The 20880-nt window shown below is 38.6% G+C and overlaps 1 protein-coding gene across 5 annotated transcripts in view; it reads left to right on the top strand.

The window, feature by feature from the left end:
- LOC123867607 (V-type proton ATPase 116 kDa subunit a1-like) overlaps window positions 1-19774 on the top strand; it is a 36654-nt gene extending 16880 nt beyond the window's left edge. For all 5 annotated transcript variants that reach the window (XM_045909711.1, XM_045909710.1, XM_045909707.1 and 2 more), the window contains exons 3-14: window positions 7536-7703; window positions 8932-9258; window positions 11578-11754; window positions 12541-12753; window positions 13550-13700; window positions 15225-15598; window positions 15806-15915; window positions 16430-16557; window positions 17285-17502; window positions 18099-18267; window positions 18625-18796; window positions 19470-19774. In XM_045909711.1, the coding sequence (XP_045765667.1) occupies window positions 7536-7703; window positions 8932-9258; window positions 11578-11754; window positions 12541-12753; window positions 13550-13700; window positions 15225-15598; window positions 15806-15915; window positions 16430-16557; window positions 17285-17502; window positions 18099-18267; window positions 18625-18796; window positions 19470-19602 (2340 nt within the window). In that variant the 3' untranslated portion in view covers window positions 19603-19774. The remainder of the gene's footprint in view (window positions 1-7535; window positions 7704-8931; window positions 9259-11577; window positions 11755-12540; window positions 12754-13549; window positions 13701-15224; window positions 15599-15805; window positions 15916-16429; window positions 16558-17284; window positions 17503-18098; window positions 18268-18624; window positions 18797-19469) is intronic.
- Window positions 19775-20880: the final 1106 nt, after the last annotated feature.

Here is a 20880-nt window from a genome sequence, read left to right on the forward strand (position 1 = left end):
ATCTCCTGAAGTAAACGCTATCTCTGTACCGAATTTCGTCAAAATCGATTCAACGGATAGGCTCTGAAAAGGTAACGGACATACAGACTACCTACGAGAGAAATTTAAGGAAATAGGTATTCTTACAGTAGCTTCTCAATATATTTACGCTAATATAATTTTTGTACGACAAAACATTCATAGTTACAAAAAAATCGGTGATTTCCACGACCGGCAAACTAGAAACCGTGATAGGCTCGCATATCCTACGCTCCGCCTCAGGAAAGTTGGAAAATCGTTTGTGGGAATGACTGTAATATTTTATAATAAAATTCCACAATCAATTTTAGACTTGCCTTTACACAAGTTTAAAAAATCTATTAAAAGTATGCTCCTGAAAAAAGCTTATTATACAATCGAAGATTATGTAAATGACAAAAAAGCTTGGATTTGATGCGCTCCAGCAATACACGGCGCTGCAATTGCTTGTATACAGTATGGCATATTATTGTAAATTGTACATTTGAAAAGAGCAACCGCCGAGTTTCTTGCTGGTTCTTCTCGGTAGGAACAGCATTCCGAACCAGTGGTAGATTATTTTGACGATTCAAAAGTTCTTGTAAAAGTTTAATTGAATAAAAATAATTTGAGTTTGAGTTTGAGTTTGAGACTTTCGCATTTATAATATTTCAGAATATGAATGGATGATGTAAAAGTTCTGAAGCTCCTTAGCACATTGTATCTGATAGTAGATTGTAATACACGTAAAAGTACAACAGTTGTAACTCACAAATTGGGAAATAAATTTTATTTATGATTTACCTCCTAATATTTCCCATAATTTTCCCGATATTTCCCAAATGAGGCCAATTCCCCAAAATGGCGCAGAAGTGCGTGGCCATCATTTACCCGGCCCTCCCCTAATCGCGTGCCTTTATAACGCAGGGGTGTGTCCCTGCCTGGGCTACGAGACACTAGATTCGAATTTGAATTATTTTAATTCGGATACCTAACCTTTTCCACAGTTATAAGTAATAAGTCCAAAAACCATAATACCACTCTACAGAACACCATCACGGAAGAATGACACATTTTCATTCGCCTCATTCATGCGCATTTTAGTTCGTAAATAAAACTACAACTAAACAGAACTTAAAATTTATCTTTAAGATAAACTAAAATCTAAATCACTGTGGATCTTTTGCTTTAAGTAAAACCACATGAATGCAAGACGAATGGATCCTCCTTTTTAGGGTTCCGTACCTCAAAAGGAAAAAGGAACCCTTAGGATAACTTTTTTTGTCTGTCTGTCTGTCCGACTGTCTGTATGTCGGTCTGTAGGGTAGGTACATCCCGTTGACTTAGAATCGTGAAAATTGGCAGATAGGTAGGTCTTATAGCACAAGTAAAAGAAAAAATCCGAAAACCGTGAATTTGTGGTCACATCATAAAAAAAGTTAAAATGTGTTCACGAAAAAATTAATTTACTAAATCACATTTAGATGGTGCAGTCCGTCTTTAACAGTGTTCTACAAGTATATCTTTATGATGGTACGGAACCCTTCATGTGCGAGTCCGGCTCGCACTTCACCTTTTTAAAAATAAAATATAAAAATATTAAAAATTAAAAGATTCCTTTTTTGTGAAGTAGGTAGTACTAATATGTTAGGCTCTCCTATTTCATTTTTCAGATACAGAACAAATATAGGTAGAAAAAAACTGTTGTAAAGAGAAATATAAACCCTTGTAACTTTATTACGACGATGTTCCGTGTGTAGGTACAACATTCATGTCATTGTTTAGAGAAAAACGCTGCTATTATTCACATGGGATTCACCTTTTACGAAACCCTGTAGGGGCAACAAGGGCGCGGGCTGTTCTTTACAAATATTACTACAGTCATGAAACCACCTGCGTAACTTACAAACACCTACTTAATACTTTCTTTTTTTATTCTCTTGGTTTGTTTCCGCAATAGACGTTGTTGCCGCTTTGCATGGTGATGGCTGGTGGGGCTCCCCGCCGAATCACTTCAGCCATCCGAGCTCATTCCAAAATCTCAGATTTTGCTGAGTTGACCTGGGTCAACTTTAGGGAATTTTGCTGGAAAACCAATTCAATATAGGCTTCCTATTGATCAAATTCACCACACAGAACTATCAACGTAATTACTTAAAAATTAAATGAAATGAAATATACATAGTGTAACTAAATACACTAACATAGTGGGACGTAAGTTCAAATCTCTATTTCGAACTTGTATAGGTAGGTGCCAGGTGGATGTCCAGAACATGCAATTTTGTTCTTATAAGTGGAACTCCACGTTTAGTTTAAGAAAGGGGTAATAAGATTTTCCAGGATATAATTGACGTAAGGTTTAACATTTGTCCCATTACTAAACTGAAAGCTAATCGATAATTAAGCTCAGATTAATAAAAAGTACCTCACCAAAAAAGGCATCTACAAAAAAGAAATTATGAAAAGTCTCACGTGTATGCCAAAAATGAGAAACGTGCTGAACTAATATAATTCTTTCAACGAAAAAGTTCAAGAAAAGTTATATAAAGGAGGTAAATAAATGACGAAATTTTCAGTAAAAAAGCAATGCGAGGAAACCGTGTAGCTCGACATAAATTCAAAGGGCACGCACGTGCGCCGTGAGGAAATCAGAAACAAATTCTGAGGGCACTTGTAACCAGCTAACTTGTAATACACAAATAGAACCACGTAGAAAAAAATTACGCCAGCAAATATCTCACAATATTACTTTTTCAAAGTATCTAGAAGTCATTTTTTTATCTACGTTTTTTACCTAAAAAGAGATTTCTGCCAGCTTCCCGTTCAAGGTTGTGAGTAAGGCTCATTAATACCTACGTAGAATAGGTCTTACGGAACTAGAAAATAAAAAATGATGAAGAAGAAGGATAAGATTCGAAATGAAGGAATTCACAGAAGAAACAAAGTCACTGACATAGTGGAAACCATCGGCAAGCTGAAGTGGTAGAGGGCAGGCCATTTTGTAATTTTTAGGGTTCCGTACCTACCTCAAAAGGAAAAATGGAACCCCTATAATATGGTCGTCAAGTTGTTAGTTTTAAACCATTTTTGTGAGGCTATCTCAAAAACTAAACTAGTTAGGAATATGAAATTTCGGTGTATTATGTATCATACACTGCGTTTACACAACAAATACTGGAAATAACGATTTATAAAATAGTTTGTAAACTGCTGTGACCAAAACAAATGAACATTTTTTGGCGTTTTCTTTCTCGGTTTACTTCGATGTTCTAGCTCGGGAAAGAAATATTTCATCATAAAGTCAAAATATGTACGGAACCCTCAAATAGCGAGGCCTGACTCGCACTTGTTTATTATTTGTTGTTATAGAGGCAATAAAAATACACAGTCTGTGAAAATTTTATCTGTCTACCTATTACGGTTTATGAGATACAACTTGCTGACAGACGGATGGAGGGGCAGCGGAGACTATAGGGTACCTTGGCAACTTTCGAGTACAGAACCCTAAAAATCAATCAACAATTCAAAAAAAAATTAATCAAACTACTAAATGCAATTTATTCAAAGGCCTCACCGCACCGCCCTCGCAATAGTAATTGTTTTAATTGAAATGACAATGAACAGTAGTAGCACTAACCCGTCGTATCACACTTACGTAATGTGATAAAAATAAGTGTTTGCTCGCATTGTCTTATTGCCGCTTATTGCTCGACGGGATCATTATTACGCTGTAATAATATCTAACAAGGTACCTACCTACTACGGAATCCATACTAAAATATTATGAATGCGAAAGTGAATATGTCTATTACTTACCTTTTCACGGCCCATCAGCATAACAGATAACAGAGCTTAGCAGAAGAACAGCTAAAGGTACTAAAATAGCCTACTTTTATCAAAATTCAAAAAGTAATAAGATGTTATTAGGTAAGTATATAATTTTCCAGTAGATCCTGGAAAATCAAAGAGTTTCCACGGGTTTTTTGAAAACCTAAATCCTCTCTAAATCGCGGACATCATATTCTATAGTTAGATCTAAATATGGCATAAGATTAGAAGAGTGTTAGATGTCTTATTCAACCGGACAACGTATCGCCAGTTTTTAACTACTTTCTATTCTAATCTGACGTACCAGTGGTTTTACTCACTATGCTATGCAAGAACCTGAGCGATGGTCGGGCGATTAATTCGAATACCAATCGAATTATTCAATTGCTGTTATTATTAGATAGCAATTGAACAAACGAAAAACAATCGTTTGATTTGGATTCTTATCGATTGTTCATTTGTTACTTTAACGCAAAGGTCTGGGACGTGTGAATCGAAATTGGAATGATTTTTGATTTGTTCGTTCGAGACCGTTCACTGCTCATTTGCATACTTAACAACCAAACGAATAGAACAATTGTACAATCAATTGTGGATCTTTATTCGATTAAAAATAAATCGACAGTTAATTGTTCAATTGTTCGAATCGAATCGAATGCAAATACTTACGCGCTGTTTACGCGCACTGATTTTTCACTACGCAGCGAATCTCTTCTTTACGAACTTATTCTTAATTAGAGCATGCCCGCGTGGATTTAGGTTTTTAAAGATCCCGTGGGAACTGTTTGATTTTCCGGGATAAAATGCCTATGTCAATTACATGGACGCAAGCTACCTACCTCGGTACCAAATTTCATACAAATCGGTTAAGCGGATGGGTTTTTAGGAATCCCTTGGGAACTCTTTGATTTTCCGGGATAAAAAGTAGCCTATGACCGTCCCCGGGTTATAAGCTAACCCTGTATCAAATTTCGTCAGAATCGGTTAAACTATTGGGCCGTGAAAAAGTAGCAGACGGACAGACAGATAGATAGACAAACAGACAGACACACTTTCGCATTAATTATAATATTAGTATGGTTTTCTAAGTAGGTACCTATATCTATAATCCCACTAAGAACAACACTTCAAGTTGGTATCAGACGGATTTTCCAGTAGGTAAGTGGGCAAAACAAACAACTTCGAGTCGATAACGACAAAATTGTTGCTTTTTAGGAATAGGCACAAAATAATATGATAAGATAGGTCATTAGTCAAACCTTTAGTGCGATTCTACAGTTTTAGAGAAATAGATTTACTATTTTAGGTTCGTTCATACATTCCGTTTTCTCTAATAAATCTCAGACGTGCAGGTTTCCTCACGATTTTTTCCGATGATATTTAATTGCTTAAAACGCACATAAGTAACTCCGAAAAGCAAAAGGTGCTTGCGCGGGATCAAACTCCGAACCCCCGTATATATGAGACCAACATCGCAACCACTATCTTCGCTTCCTATATAACTAGCCTAAATTAATTTGCTTAGGTATAGATAAACAGAATACTCTATAGTCTATGTGATAATAATTTCTCAACTCAATTATAATATTATTTAAATAATTGACGGTTACACGCGTTTATTAGAATTCGTGACGGGAGAGTGACGCTCAATGATATGGTTATAAATGGAAGCAATAAAGAACGATAAGAGCCCGAATGCTGTGAACCAATTGATGAACTATTTTCGGTGTTAAGGTGCGGCCTCATAAAACGGCAGTGGTATATTTGGTGTGTTGAAAATAACGTGACAAATATTAATAAATATAGCGCTGGGAAAGGTGACCCGGTAATGGTTATGTTGATATAGTTAAAGGGAACGTTGTGTACTGATCAATCAATTAGCGGTCCCTTCTAGACAAAGGCCGGTACGGGAGCCCGCCAACACACAATCCTCCACCTGCCTTCTCCACCCACTTTCCGTTATCTTTAAGGGCGACAGACCATCAAACACCAACAATAACTCAATCGGGCTGAAGGCGATTCCACACTGAGCTGACCGATGCGCGGTCTCCACTTCAGCGGCATACGGCTAACTCAGTGATCCACACTGAGCTCATTTTTGACATTGGATGGATCTATATTGCTGCTTCACTGAGTGACAGTAAAATATTTTTTCGTAGAAAACCTTAATTGGATTAAAAATAATTATCAAATGAGCTCGGTGACTTTCATTCAGAGTTTAACACTGAATTAGCAAATCATACCTCTGAACAATCTTGCAGTGGCCAACAGTTTTGCGACAGATATGACTTGCCCACTACCACTTCAGCTGATCACTTTCGGTATTAAGTACCAATGCTCTATTTGCATTGCATTGCACTTTTTTAAATCAATAAATACGTTTTTGGCCAGAAAGTTCGTACGAACTTTTAAAGGTAAGTAAATAAAAAAAGTAAAGGTAAGTAAATAAATAATTTTAAAGGTGAGTAAATAAAAAAATCGTTGTAGTGCGAGCGTTAAAATACATATTGTGTGAAAGTTTCAACTCCCTACCGATCACGGTTCACGAGATACAGTCCGCTGATCGGCAGACTGATGGATGGAAAGACGGACGGACGGAAAGACGGGACGGACAGGCGGACAGCGGAGGTTTAAAATAGGGTCCAGGGACTCCAATAGGGAAACCAAATAAAGATAGATACTTAGTGTGGTGGTTCTTCTGCGTTGCCTCATCATCATCATCATGGTCAACCCATTTCCGCCCCACTACTGAGTACGGGTCTCCTCTCAGAACGAGAAGGGTTTAGGCCATAGTCTGCCACGCTGGCCCAATGCGGATTGGCAGACTTCACACACCTTTGAGAACATGGAGAACTCTCAGGCATGCAGGTTTCCTCACGATGTTTTCCTTCACCGTTAAAGCAAGTGATATTTAATTACTTAAAACGCACATAACTGAAAAGTTAGTGGTGCGTGCCCGGGATCGAACCCCCGACCTCCGATTAGTAGGCGGACGTTCTAACCACTAGGATATCACAGCTGCGTTGCCTGATTATGGCAAACTAAAATCTGCCCACATCAGCTGGTTCGTGGTGACTGGTGACTTCACTTTTTTTAATCGAGATAGAAATTTTTGAATTTTTGCAAACAAATGTCTTATGATATAAGACAACATTAGTCTGAAACATTGTGTAAACGTAATAAAAAATTCAAAACAACAATAGAATAACTAAAGGCCACGTTTTTTCACTCGTCGTTCACTGACATTCGTATAAATATTGTGTGAAAAACTGGTGAAAATATGAAAAGCGGCGTCTGTTATTTATCATGGGAATATATTCTCATTTTCTTCATCAGGAAAAAATATTGTAAACGCCTGTCAGTGTACAATTAAAGCATAATATTACGATGGTATGAATTATGGTAGCAAACTTAAAAAAAAAATTATCAAATAATTTTGTTAGGTTGGTACAGTAATTGGTCAAATATAGTATTTGGTCCAAAATGGGCAGGTCTCAAATGTGGAAGTTTTCAGTCTTATTAACTTTTGAACTAAGTGTTTACTCCAAATCGAATACAAAATCAATCCAACTTTGTGACTATTTATAATACCATTTCGCACTTAGTTATCTTCCATTATGGTGTCAGATTTGCCCGTTGCAGTGCCAATGTGATGCCAGCATATAATTGACGTGAAATGATGATGATCGAAACTTTTGTTTCATCCTCAGCTAAATCCCCACGTGAACGATTTCCAACGGCGCTACGTGACAGAAGTGAGGAGATGCAGTGAAATGGAACGCAAGCTGCGCTGGGTCAGCGGAGAGCTGCCCGAACCCCCTCCGCCGCCCAAGCTTTCGCCCAGAGTGCTCACTCCTAGAGAAATCAACATACTGGAGGTAAAAACTCACCATCATCATCTACTACATAATGATAGGTACCTATATCAACTTGTTGAAACTTGGAAGTCGCCAGGGTAAGTTTGGAAAACCTCTAAACATCCTTCGTCGCATCCGCGTCCTTTACATCAATGCACTCAGGATGTTTTTGGAGTGGCCCCGATTTGCAATGCCTCAGGCATGTTTGCGGACGCGCGCACCGACTGCATCTACACTACCATGCGCAAGCGGTGCACATCTTTGGTGCGCACATTGCGGGAGAGCTCCAACGCCATTCTGATGACTGCGGCCCGACATGACTGTCCTTATCTTCGGCATTGCTGCGACAGACATGCTGCTGTAAGTACCTATACCGGAGAGAAGGAACTGTACATTTAATTCCTTTTTTATTATTTTATGCATTAGTATTTTATATGTATTTTTTTTTTTGTGACATGGAAGTATGGTTAAATCCTGAAATAAATAAAGGAGGTCGGCGAATTTTGACCCAGCATTTTTAAAAACCGTTCAGATTCAGAAATCATTTAATTTTAATAATATTTTTCAGAGTATTTTTCTGTGTAAGCCTGATACTTTTAGAAGATGGGGATCAAAAATATAACTATTTACAAGCACACATTATAAATAACCGTTACATGGCAATACAAGTGTATTAATAAGTAATATAAATAATTAAGTAATATCTTTTTTCTCCCAACTTTATTTGATAGACTTTGATGAAGTTTTTTGTTAGACTGGTTTACTAAAACAAGCATGAGAAGTTTGATTCGCGAACGTGGGCTTGAGGCTCACGGTTCTGTTAGTTTGGGTCCGAAACTCTATGGAATTCACAAATCTCCTTTTGTTATTTGAATAGCAGAAATAATACATGTTAGACTTGTTTAAAATTAGTCTGCTCCGGACAAATAGGTCCTGAAAGAAAAATATGCCTAATTTTAATGAATAATTTCGAGCGTTCACAATCGTTACTATAACGCTAAGCAGAATTTCTTATAAAAATCTGTAGAGCTGTTTCAGAAAGAGTTCTGTCAGTTCGTACGTATGTGAAGAACTTCTCTCGTTATATATGTGTTACTGTAAATAAAATTTTAACTCTTTAATTTTATCAAAAATTGAGAGAACTTTGTTTCGGTACGGACCCATCCGCTATATTCACATTACAAAGAAAATAATAATTATAAAATATATAGCTAGTATTCAAATGACTAAATCTGATATTAACTCCTAGGAAAGGATAGACTACATAGAATCGGAAATCCAAGAGATAACCAAAAACGCGCAGAACCTCAAAACCGATTACCTTGCACTGATTGAGCTGAAGATCCTCATAGAAAAGACACAGACCTTCTTCCAAGACCACAGCGCGCACAGAAAGATCTCCGCGTCCGTCCAGATCTATAACAATGAGGGCGCGATAGGGCATCTTGGGTTCATAGCTGGAGTTGTGGCGACTCCGAGGGTTCCGTCGTTCGAGAGGATGCTGTGGAGGATATCGCATGGCAACATCTTCTTCAAGCAAGCCCAGATTGATGAACCGTTAAAGGATCCTGTTACTGTAAGTCATTTTTATTTATTAGGTAAATCGTAAAACAAATCCCCGATTATATCCACTGATTTCTATGACATCAGTGGATATAATCGGGGGATATAATTTTTATATACTGCCCGTGCTAGCCGGGCTGGCGCAGTGGTAAGCGCAGTGGTCTCATCAGTCAGAGGCCCCGGGTCACATTCTCGGCAGGGGAAATCAGGAATTTTATAATTTCTAAATTTCCTCTGATCTACTCTGGTGGGAGGTTTCGGCCATGGCTAGTTACCACCCTACCGACTAAGCCATAGCGATTTAGCGTTCCGGTACGATGCCTTGTAAAACTAAAGGGGTATCGGTTTAATAGAAACTACCATACACCTTTAAGACTGCATCACTTACCACCAGATGCGATCGCAGTCAAGGGCTAACTTGTATATCTGAATAAAATAAAAAAACAGGATGGCCGAGTGACTAAATGTTTTTTATCTGACTAAGGCAATGACTTCTATTGGACTTAGGTGAAGAAATCGCAAAAGAAATGAGTGCCTACCTTGGTCACGCGCTTTGACCGGCGCGGGTGGCGCGACGCGGTGGTTTCAAGTTTCACGTCTTGTATGATGTACATTGTACAAGCTTACTATATTGCGGTTATATTTTTAGTTCGCGCTGGAAACATCCTATGCATAGCACGTCACTTGTGCTTTCTTGCAAGAAGGGACTTGATTACCTTTTTAACGGGTGAAATTAATCTATCCGTAATCTGTCGACAAGTAAGTAGGTACTTAGCAATGGTAATAATTGTCAAAAAACCGGAAAAATGCGAGTCAGAATCGCGCACCGAGGGTTCCGGGTATTTTTTCCGACATTCTGCACGATAAATAAAAAACATACAAAACGTTTTCTTGACAGACACGCAGACAGACAGATAGACAGACAGACAGAAAGACAGACAACAAAGTGATCCTGGAAACCTTATTTTTGCTTTTGTCGTACGGATCCGTAAAAAGACCATACAATTTTGGCCAGAATACAATTTACAACGCTGCTAAGTTACACAGGTAGGTAGCTACCTACTTACTTATCGACAGATTGATAGATGATATTAGTCGTCTCGTTACAGTTTTATTATAAGTGTAAATTGACCTCACATCATTGAATCTCTATATACACTTTTGAACAAGTCCGTTTACAGTTGCGATCGAACTTTGTCATCACCGCACCGCTTGATTATTCTGAGAACGGTAAATCTTTTTGTTGAGTTTGTGACACTTACTCACTTAAATTTATATTTTAATTATTTAACTATCACAACACATTATTATTATTAAGTATTATATCCCCGTGTCAGTAAATAAAAATCAGTCATAGGTCATTGCGGTAGGCTTCGATCAATAAAACCCGGGTGAACGGCCCTGTGGCATTTCAGTTAATAGGTATACTTACCTACTTTATAACCTAACTAAGTGGACCTAACATTGCATTGATTACTTTGCTTACATCAATGTTCAGTTAATTTTGAAGTGGGTTACTGTAATATAATTGGAAGTAGATAAGTCATTATCTACGGTAGGCATTTCTATTTCTATAGGTATCTATGTATTGATTATTTGAAAGTTAGGAGCAACACCCACCTGCAGTATGGAGTGGTACGGAGCCGCAACGTCTTTTTTGATAACATCACAGGTTATCAAAAAGTGAGTTGTTTTGGCATAAAGGGCAGCGGGGCTCGGCGCGTTGCTCGCACACTGTTTAAGTTTTTTTGTTTCTAGGGTTCCGTGCCCGAGAGGTGACAACGAGACCCTATTAGGTACTAACTACTAAGCCTCCGCTGTTCGTCTATCCGTCCGTCCGTTCCATTGCCTCTATAACAACAATAAACTAAAACCCGACTGCGAACGCCTTAACAAACGCTTAAATATTAGAGTAGGTATATAATATAGAGATTACGTCAAATTTTTTCGTATGAAATATAGCCTATGTCACCCGGACCTGTACAACGAATCAAATGACACCCCATTTATCAAAATCGGCCCAGAAGTTTAGGCACTACGGTGGATCACACAGAATCTGGATACAAACATACATACATAATATATACATACATACCTACATACATACATAGACTGTTTAAATTATAACCCTTCCTTTTGGCTTTGCCGCAGTCGGGTAAAAATAATAAAAATTTCAAAATGGCCGGCATGAAAATTAAAAAAATTAAGAAGTGTTATTTTTTGTACGATGGTTCACGTGTGCGAGTCCAACTTGCACTCGACCGGTTTTTAAACCTAAATCCACTCGGACGAAGTCTTGGGCATCATGTACAATCACATAACATATTCTCAGGGTCACGAGCTACAGAAGACCGTATTCGTGGTGTTCTTCCACGGAGAGCAAATCAAGCTGAGGGTAAAGAAGGTGTGCCACGGGTTCCAGGCCACCCCCTACCCCTGCCCGGCTACTTATAAGGAGCAGCAGGAAATGATGGCCGGGATAGAAACCAGGATCAAGGATTTGGAGATGGTAAGAGGTTCTTTTTTTAATTGATATCTAGCTGACGGTCTCAACTTTGCTGTGGTGTTTTTGAAAATCGAACGTTGTGAAAAAACCTGTCAATTTTCACGACTTAACTTGAAAAATGAGGGTATTTCAACAAACTTAGCTACTTATTTGACTCTTTGAGAGTATAATTTCTAAAATCGTGAAATATATTCAACCGAAAGCCCAAATACCAAATTTCATTGACATAATCTTAAAAAATAACAGACTTTCATACAAACTTTCAATGAGAAAACTTCGGTGTGCTGGGGCCCTACTACCACCCTTAAAACAGTAATATTTTGAATTGTTTTAACATTTTCATAGAAGTCTTGAAGGCTTTCCAGCCTTACTTCCATCAACTTGTCTTTCACTACTGTTATACATAGACCTTGTGGAAAGCATGCTATCTTACACGGTCCTCCCTCCTCGGCCTTCCTCATCCATCCACTTTCCGCCACCTCTTTATTGTAATCGATCCAGAAAGAGTTCATTTTACTTACGAGTACGCGGTTTCCACTGCGTTGTGTTGGCGCTTGGTGTTAGACTTGCTTGCTAATTTAGTTAAGATTTTATTTACAACCGAAAGCAAGAAAGGAAACAAACCGGCCAAGTGTGAGTCAGACTCACGCACCGAGGGTTCCGTACTCGAATATTTTTATGACATTTTGCACGATAAATCAAAAACTAAAATGCCTAAAAATATATAAAATCTGTTTTAGAATTTACGGGTGACGGTAACGAAATTTAGGATCAATATCACTGTTCCAGGTGTTAGAGCAAACAGAGAACCACCGGCGACTGGTGCTCACGAACATCGCGCGCGACATCAGCACGTGGATGGTGGCGGTGCGCAAGGAGAAGGCGATCTACCACACGCTCAACATGTTCAGCATGGACATCGTCAAGAAGTGCCTCATCGCCGAGTGCTGGGTGCCGCGCCAGGACCTGCACATCCTGCAGCGCGCGCTGGACAACGGGGTGGTGAGTTGTTTGTCTTCTACGTTTCATCATTTCAACCCATCGCCAGCACTACTGAGAACGTATCCTCTCAGAATGAGAAGCGTTTAAACCAGGGTTTAGAAAAGTTTAGTAAAAAAACAGAATATCTGACTGAGTTTGTTGTGGGCTCTTCTCAGACTTGGGCGCATTTGGAACCCTCGTAGCTTTAGTTTTAAGTTTACGTAACTAATTATCAACACTAAATAAATCTTTCAAATCTAGCAAATCTGACAAAGAAAAGGTGTACAACAGTAAGTACCTACTTTGAATAGATGATTTTGACTTTGACCATAGTTCACTACTTACGCGCTGCTGGCCAAGTGCAAATTGGCAGACAAAGAACCGGTCGGAGTCAGACTCGCTCACGAAGGGTTCCGTACCATCGTATCTACAAGATAATAATTATACCTAACACTTTTATGTATAACACTGCAAGTTAATTTTAATAACGGACTACGCCATCTATGTATGATTTACTAAATTATTTTTTAGGAACACATTTTAATTTTTTTTGTGATGTAACCACGAATATACGGTTTTCAGATGTATTCCTTTACTTCTGCTATAAGACCTACCTACCTGTCAAATTCTAGGACTCCAGGGTAACGGAAAGTAACCTATAGGATTTCTTGACAGATACGACAGACAGACAACGAAATGATCCTATATGGGGTTTTTTTTGCTTTTGATTTGAGTTGATAAATGAATCTCTCACTGTAGGTATTATAGGTGTGTTCAGGTTTGTTTGACGGCACGGCTGCGTATGTTCTGGTTGCAGAAGGCTAGTGGCAGCCCCATCCCGTCGTTCCTGCACCACGTGCCGACGCGCGAGACGCCGCCCACCTTCAACCGCACCAACAAGTTTACGCGCGGCTTCCAGACCCTCATTGATTCCTATGGAATCGCTAGCTATAGAGAAGTTAATCCAGGTATTTTTATACTTCTTTACTGTCCTTCTTTGCAGTTGGTACATATTCGCGAACTGGCTGTGGTTGCTCCGTGCCAGACCAACTTCAGACCAATCAAACTGACAATCAGTAAATTATTTAACACTAGAGGATGCCGGTGACTTCGTCCGCGTGAATTTAAGTGTTTAAATATCCCGTGGGAACTGTTTGATTTTCCGGGATAAAACGCCTATGTCAATTACAGGGACGCAAGCTGCCTCGGTACCAAATTTCATACAAATTGGTTAAGCGGATGGGTTTTTAGGAATCCCGTGGGAACTCTTTGATTTTCCGGGATAAAAAGTAGCCTATGTCCTTCCCCGGGATATAAGCTAACCCTGTACCAAGTCTCGTCAGAATCAGTTAAACTGTTGGGCCGTGCAAAAGGTAGCAGACAGACAGACTCACTTTCGGTTTTATAATATTAGTATGGTAATAGTTCAAAGGTGCATATACATTTCGAGATCTCACTCGCCATTTTAGCTCTGTGTCAACTGTCATATCAAAAGTACGATTTTAGTCCTTAAAGGCCTCATTCATACGAGAGATTCAAATAGAAAAAATGCATTCCCATCTGTTCACACGTCAACGCTTTTTTAACGCGCACTTTGTATTTTCAGCGCAACGCCGGGTTTTAACGCAACGTTTTTTTAACGCTCGTGCGAATTACGGCTTAAAGCTATTAAACAAAATAAGAAGTACTTTTGACAGACAGTTGACAAGCTAAAATGTTGAGTGAGATCTCAAAATTTTTGCAACAGTAGGTATATAACTACAGAGAAGGAGAACAGAACCCAAAAAGTATAAAATGTGACAGCATTATTGCTATTTAGCATCCAGCTATCTTTTCCTGGCTACCAATGACATGCTTTTACGACAATTTATTAACATACGAGTAAACAGTAATTATTACCTACTATATATATATATAGTATACTATGCATTTTCATAAAGATTTTGATTTCATAAAGTAGGTACTTACCTACTTACCGAATTATTTCATAGACTCTTTTTGTGGACAATATTCTATTTGGGTACATTATAATTTATAACGATTACTTTCAATTGCGAAAAACGTTTCATTAGATTTAGTACACAGTATGAGTATTTACAACTCGCGCATTGATAGAATTTAAGAGCCCAAACACTTTACGTCAAAGTAAACTGGACCTTAATCGTCTTATTTTAAAGCTCAAGTTTATTTATACATTTCTAGCCATCAAGCGGAAACCTTGCGATCTAAAAGTCGGGACACAATTTACTTAGACGTTACTCCGTTTCCAATTCTATCAACTTTAACGAGGTTGTAAAATACCTGTGAAGATTTATTTTCACGGTCCAGCTTCAATAGCGTCCTGAAGGCGTTCGCTGACAGGTTCGACTGCCAGTAGTTACATGAATCACCGTGCTAGTTTAAGTAGGTTCAGACTTACTAACAAATAGGTTTAAATATTATGTTACTTGTACCAACACTGATCTTTAATTAGTTGTTATTTATTGTTTCAGCATTGTACACAATAATAACATTCCCATTCCTGTTCGCGGTGATGTTTGGCGACATGGGCCACGGCATCATCATGACGGCGTTCGCGGCCATACTGGTCATCTTCGAGAAAAAGTTCGCCAAGAACAAAACCGACAACGAAATATGGAACATATTCTTCGGAGGACGCTACATCATACTACTAATGGGCATTTTCTCCATATACACCGGTTTTATATACAACGATATGTTTTCCAAGTCTCTGAATATATTTGGGAGCAGTTGGAAGAACGTATATGATGAGCATACGCTGAATTCTTCATCCAGTTTCGACTTAGATCCGAAAGATGCTTACACTGGTACGCCTTATCCTGCAGGACTGGATCCTGCCTGGCAGGTAAATTGCATTGTGGACATTTATAAACACGTCACGACTGCGATGATTAAATTGTGAAACAAAATTGTAATTTTCATAATAAACAATAATAACGGGGCGGATCCGCCAGTTACTAATAAAATTCCTAGAAATCAGAAAAAATCTTATCGGTCTTATCCTATACTTTTTGTACCTACGTATATTATTATGAATATTTTTTTATTTTAGTTCGCGGGCAACAACATAATATTCTTAAACTCATTCAAGATGAAACTGTCCATCATCTTCGGCGTGCTGCACATGGCGTTCGGGGTAACAATGAGTGTGGTAAACTTCAAGTAAATGCTATGTTTGAGAAGTTCAGTTATAAGCCGCGCTTGTTGAGATAATTATTACAAATGTGGGACGTGATAATGTTTATTTTCATCCATAAAACCGCGGTAAGCCTATTATTATGGCGTTAAATAAAAAGAACTCTAACCTAGAAGTTGCGCAAGGGGTGATTTATTATGGTGTATTTTCCCCTGAGAGCTGTTCGTCAGTCAACTTTTCGTTATTTTTGCTGTAGGAAAGAGCAATTCGACCATATAGTTAACTAACACCACCAGTATTTGGAGTATCTAGAGCTAATGAGTCGATACATCCTTTCAATCAAAAGAAAAATCATCGGAACTGCCAATAAATTAGCTGTAGGTAGATAATCCTTATATTACAAGAACTTTATTATTACACAAATCTTCACTTGGCGTCTATCATATTTGATAATTATCTCTACTAACGCGGGTTATACAGTAGTTTTGGAGTGAACTTTAATAACCTTGTCTAATTTACTAAGTGTCATATATTTTTCAGTTTCTTCAAGAAACCGGAGATGATCCTGCTACAGTACATCCCACAAATCGTGTTCTTACTTCTTCTGTTCTGGTACCTGTGCATACTCATGTTCATGAAGTGGTTTATATACTCCGCTGATGCGATAGGTAAGACGTCAACACAATCACTGTGTTGTGGTGATATGATTTGGCGTACCTAAACGTAAAGGGTGGCTTTGAGTGGGAGAGAGAGAGACAGAGAGTGACATCTCTGAGTCAAGTGGGGTAAATTTGCGTTTGTTCATGTGTCTGCCTATCAAAGCTTTTAAATAATTCATTGCCAAAACTTTACTATTGTGTAGATCAAAAATGTAAAATTATTTTGTGTCGTGGCGTCTTGGGCTTTTACTGAGGATTGCAGCACAAGTGTGTTCGCAAACACAGATGCATTTCCTATTCCTTCACTCTCATAGTTCGATAGGGCATCAATCCCACACAACTGAAGAGAGATCAGTCGCAGGACTAACAGTTTTAGTTGTAGTTTTAGTTCGAGGCAACATCTCAACTTTGGGATGCTACTAAGAATCCAAAAAGAAAACAAACCCCTATTTTTTTTTACCCTACTCGAGACTCAAACTCGAGACTTAATGATCCGCAGCCCAATAAGCTAGCTCCTTCCCTAATATAACCAGCAATACTACAGGAAAACTACCAATACGTTTCTGGACAACGATCTACGGTTCTACGTTTACTCTGCCAATGTTGCCAATTTCAAGGAATTTGTCAAATACTTCTGATAATAAATTTCACATAATATTTTGTGTATCACATTTTCCTAGAAGATTGTCTTCAAGTTAACACATTTCGTAGCTAATATTGAATTAATCACCACCAGATCCAGCGCTCGGAACGTCATGCGCTCCTTCAGTGCTGATCATTTTCATCAACATGATGCTGCTCAAGGAGTCCAACATCAAAGAGCCTTGCAAACCCTTCATGTTTGATGGGCAGGATACCATACAGAAGGTCTTCCTGGCTGTAGCTTTCCTGTGCATACCCGTTATGCTGTTTGGCAAACCAGTCTATGAAATTATGGTTGTAAGGAAAAACAAGGTTAGATTATTTTTATACTTTGTTTCAGTTTATTTCTTTCCATCTGACAAAAATTATAATGGTGAACAAGCTGATTCAATGAGCAGCTTAGACAATGATTTTGCTGGATATACAAGAAATAGACGATTTTTAGGGTTCCGTACCTCAAAAGGAAAGACGGAACCCTCATAGGATCACTTTGTTGTCTGTCTGTCCGTCCGTCCGTCCGTCCGTCGGGTTTGTCAAGAAAACCTATAGGGTACTTCCCGTTGACCTAAAAACATGAAATTTGGCAGGTAGGTAGGTCTTATAGCAAAGTAAAGGAATAAATCCGATAATCGTGAATTTGTGGTTACATCACAGAAAAAAAAAGTGCTTCAATTTCCAAGTAAGATAACTATATCTAGTGGGGTATCATATGAAAGGGCTTTACCAGTACATGCTAAAACAGATTTTTATTTATTTTTATGCATAGGTATTAGTTTTTGATTTTCGTGCAAAATGTCCGTAAAAATACCCGAGTACGGAACCCTCGGTGCGCGAGTCTGACTCGCATTTGGCCGTTTTTTTTATAAAATTTCAAGCTATATAAGTAAAGCTATTGTTTTCCTTCCCAGCGATACCAGCAAGGTGTGGAGAGCGGTGAGGTGGTGGAGGAAGGGCACGGCGACGGGTTCGGAGAGCTGATGATAGTGCAGGGGATACACACCATCGAGTACGTGCTGGGCTGCGTCTCGCACACCGCCTCGTATCTGCGCCTCTGGGCCTTGTCGCTGGCTCATGCTCGTAAGTACCCACCCTCAGAGAGGTGACTGCTTACCACGATGCGTGATATATACGGTGGAACGCGGGCCAGCACGCACCGACTCACCGCTCACGCGCGTGGTAGCGTAGACACGTCCGTCGTGGTGCGTCCCAGGCAGGAGTACTTAGGTAACTTCAAAATGACTTGGAATCTCAAGACCCACACAGACCGACACACACCGTCGGAAGAGCCTTGTGCGTGGATATCCGTGGTCGTCCGGCCTTGCGTGATAATCCGCAGAATCACTCACCGTGGGAAGCCGGCATCACGCCGCTTGAATTCTATCAACGTTAGGAGATGCAACATTTCATACTACCCATACCGTTATATCTCAACAGAACTGTCAGCAGTATTATGGCAGCGGCTGCTGAAGATGGGCCTCGGCGCCGGCAGCCCCGTGAACGCGATCGTGCTGTACGTCATATTCGCGGCGTGGGCGTTCTTCACGCTCGCCATCCTCGTACTGATGGAGGGGCTGTCGGCCTTCCTGCACACCTTAAGGCTGCATTGGTACGTTCTATTAAACTATGTAAAACAGCCTAGTAGTTAAGATGTCCGGTTCCTTTTTCGGGAGGTCGGGGATTCGATCCCGGGCACCTCTAACTTTTCAAAGTTATTTGCGTTTTAAGCAATTAAATGTCACTTGCTTTAACGGTGAAGGAAAACATCGTAAGGAAACCTGCATGCATGCCTGAGATTTTTGCATGTTCTCAGAGGTGTGTCGAGTCTGCCAATCCGCATTGGGCCAGCGTGACACGGTGACAGACTATGGCCTAAACCTTTTTCATTCTGAGAGGAAACCCACGCTCAGCAGTGGGCTGGTGATGCGTTGATCACGATGATGATGATGTTAGTCATCTGTATAATGTCGTACAGTCTAAGGCGCCATCTCCAAGGAAGAGAGAATCGCGGTGATGATTATTTGCCGTACCACCTTTGATACAACTCTGGTACTTATAGGTGTAGACTGTAGAGTGTAGACTGATCACCACAGGGCGATACTGTCGCTGACGATAGTATGTCGAACTCGTTGCAATCCCCTCGCCCGTGGAGATTGCTCCTAAGTCCCAACTGTAGATCACTTACTTGATACTTAATTGTTAAACTTTTACTAACATAACATTTTTATTTCTGAATCAAAAATATAGTTGCAATGATCATGAACAATTTTCTACACTTTCAGGGTGGAATTCATGAGTAAATTCTACGAAGGCCATGGTTACGCGTTCTTCCCGTTCTCCTTCTCAGCGATCCTCGAGAATGACGAGGAGGACGTCAAGGACAAGCCCAACCCCAACGGTGGACCACCCGAGTGACGTTATTTCACAGGCAAATTTCAACTCTATGACTACGAAAATGGTTTGGAAACGAGAAGAGTTTGGCATGCGGGGCCCATATCATGAGAAATAATATTATATTGTAATAATATGTCTTAGAAGTAACAAATACTGCCTTAAAAATTATAACTATAAATATTATAAATACTTACCTATTGTTGTAAAAAAAATTATGGAGATAGGGTCTCCATATTTTTTTTTTCGGATTTGATAATGAATAGCGTGCATGCAAATATTGCTTGTTATTATTTTTTATACAGACATTACAACACTAAAGATAATTTTAAATAAATGTAGGTACCATTTAATAAAGCAAAAATACATGGCAAATACGGTTAGAATTTTACTAAGCATTACTCATATAATTTTTAAAAAACTTGTGTTTTATCTCTTCATAAAACGAAGAATTTTCAACCCATACTCTATATACATACTTATCTGCTTAGGTACGACTTGAAATTTTAATAACCTTATAATAAAATTCAACATACATTTTTAGCAAAACTACGTTCTATGAAGACCGTATCAATTGGTCCTATCTTTGTAATAATATGATGTAGCATAATTATTAGGCCAAGACGAATCGTCTTTCTTGATAAGGACTCAAACTAAATTTTATTTACTTTGCCTTATTAGCGGTGACGCGCTAGGCATGTTCAACAGGGCGCTCGTAAGTAGGTCCTCTACGGTTACGGTTACGGTTTAGGTACGGTCATTATTATAGTACCAATTTCTCATGTTTTTCAAAGTATATAATAGTTTAAGTTGTTATAAAAAATACTCAGCTGGCTGTTACACTACCGTGCACCCTGATTTAATTTGTAGCTCAGCAATCTATTCTTGATATCTGAGAAAATGCTATTATTTTGTATTCATGAATTATAATTGTATATTATTCTTGTTAAGGAGGTTGTTTTTGTAGTTTATAAAATTGTTATACTATTATTTATTTTTACCTACAAATTGTTTAATTGCCAAAGATTTTTTATATTTACTTAACTTTTTATTTACGAATGTTTTTTACATACTAATAATTATGTGCCTTTGAAGTGTAGATTATAAACTTTTGAAGTATTTATTTATGAATAATATAATTAGAATCACATAGTGAGAATAAATTATTAGAATTTTTTATCGATAAATTGGAAGAAGAAAAGCAAAAGCAAAGTAGTTATTCAAAAACTGAAAGAACTTTTAAATAAAAAAAACAATAAAATTGGGGGCTTTTCTCAGTTCCTTTTTTTTTCACTAAAACAC

Source organism: Maniola jurtina, chromosome 8 (genome assembly GCF_905333055.1).
Source record: "Maniola jurtina chromosome 8, ilManJurt1.1, whole genome shotgun sequence".
Lineage (NCBI taxonomy): Eukaryota > Metazoa > Arthropoda > Insecta > Lepidoptera > Nymphalidae > Maniola > Maniola jurtina.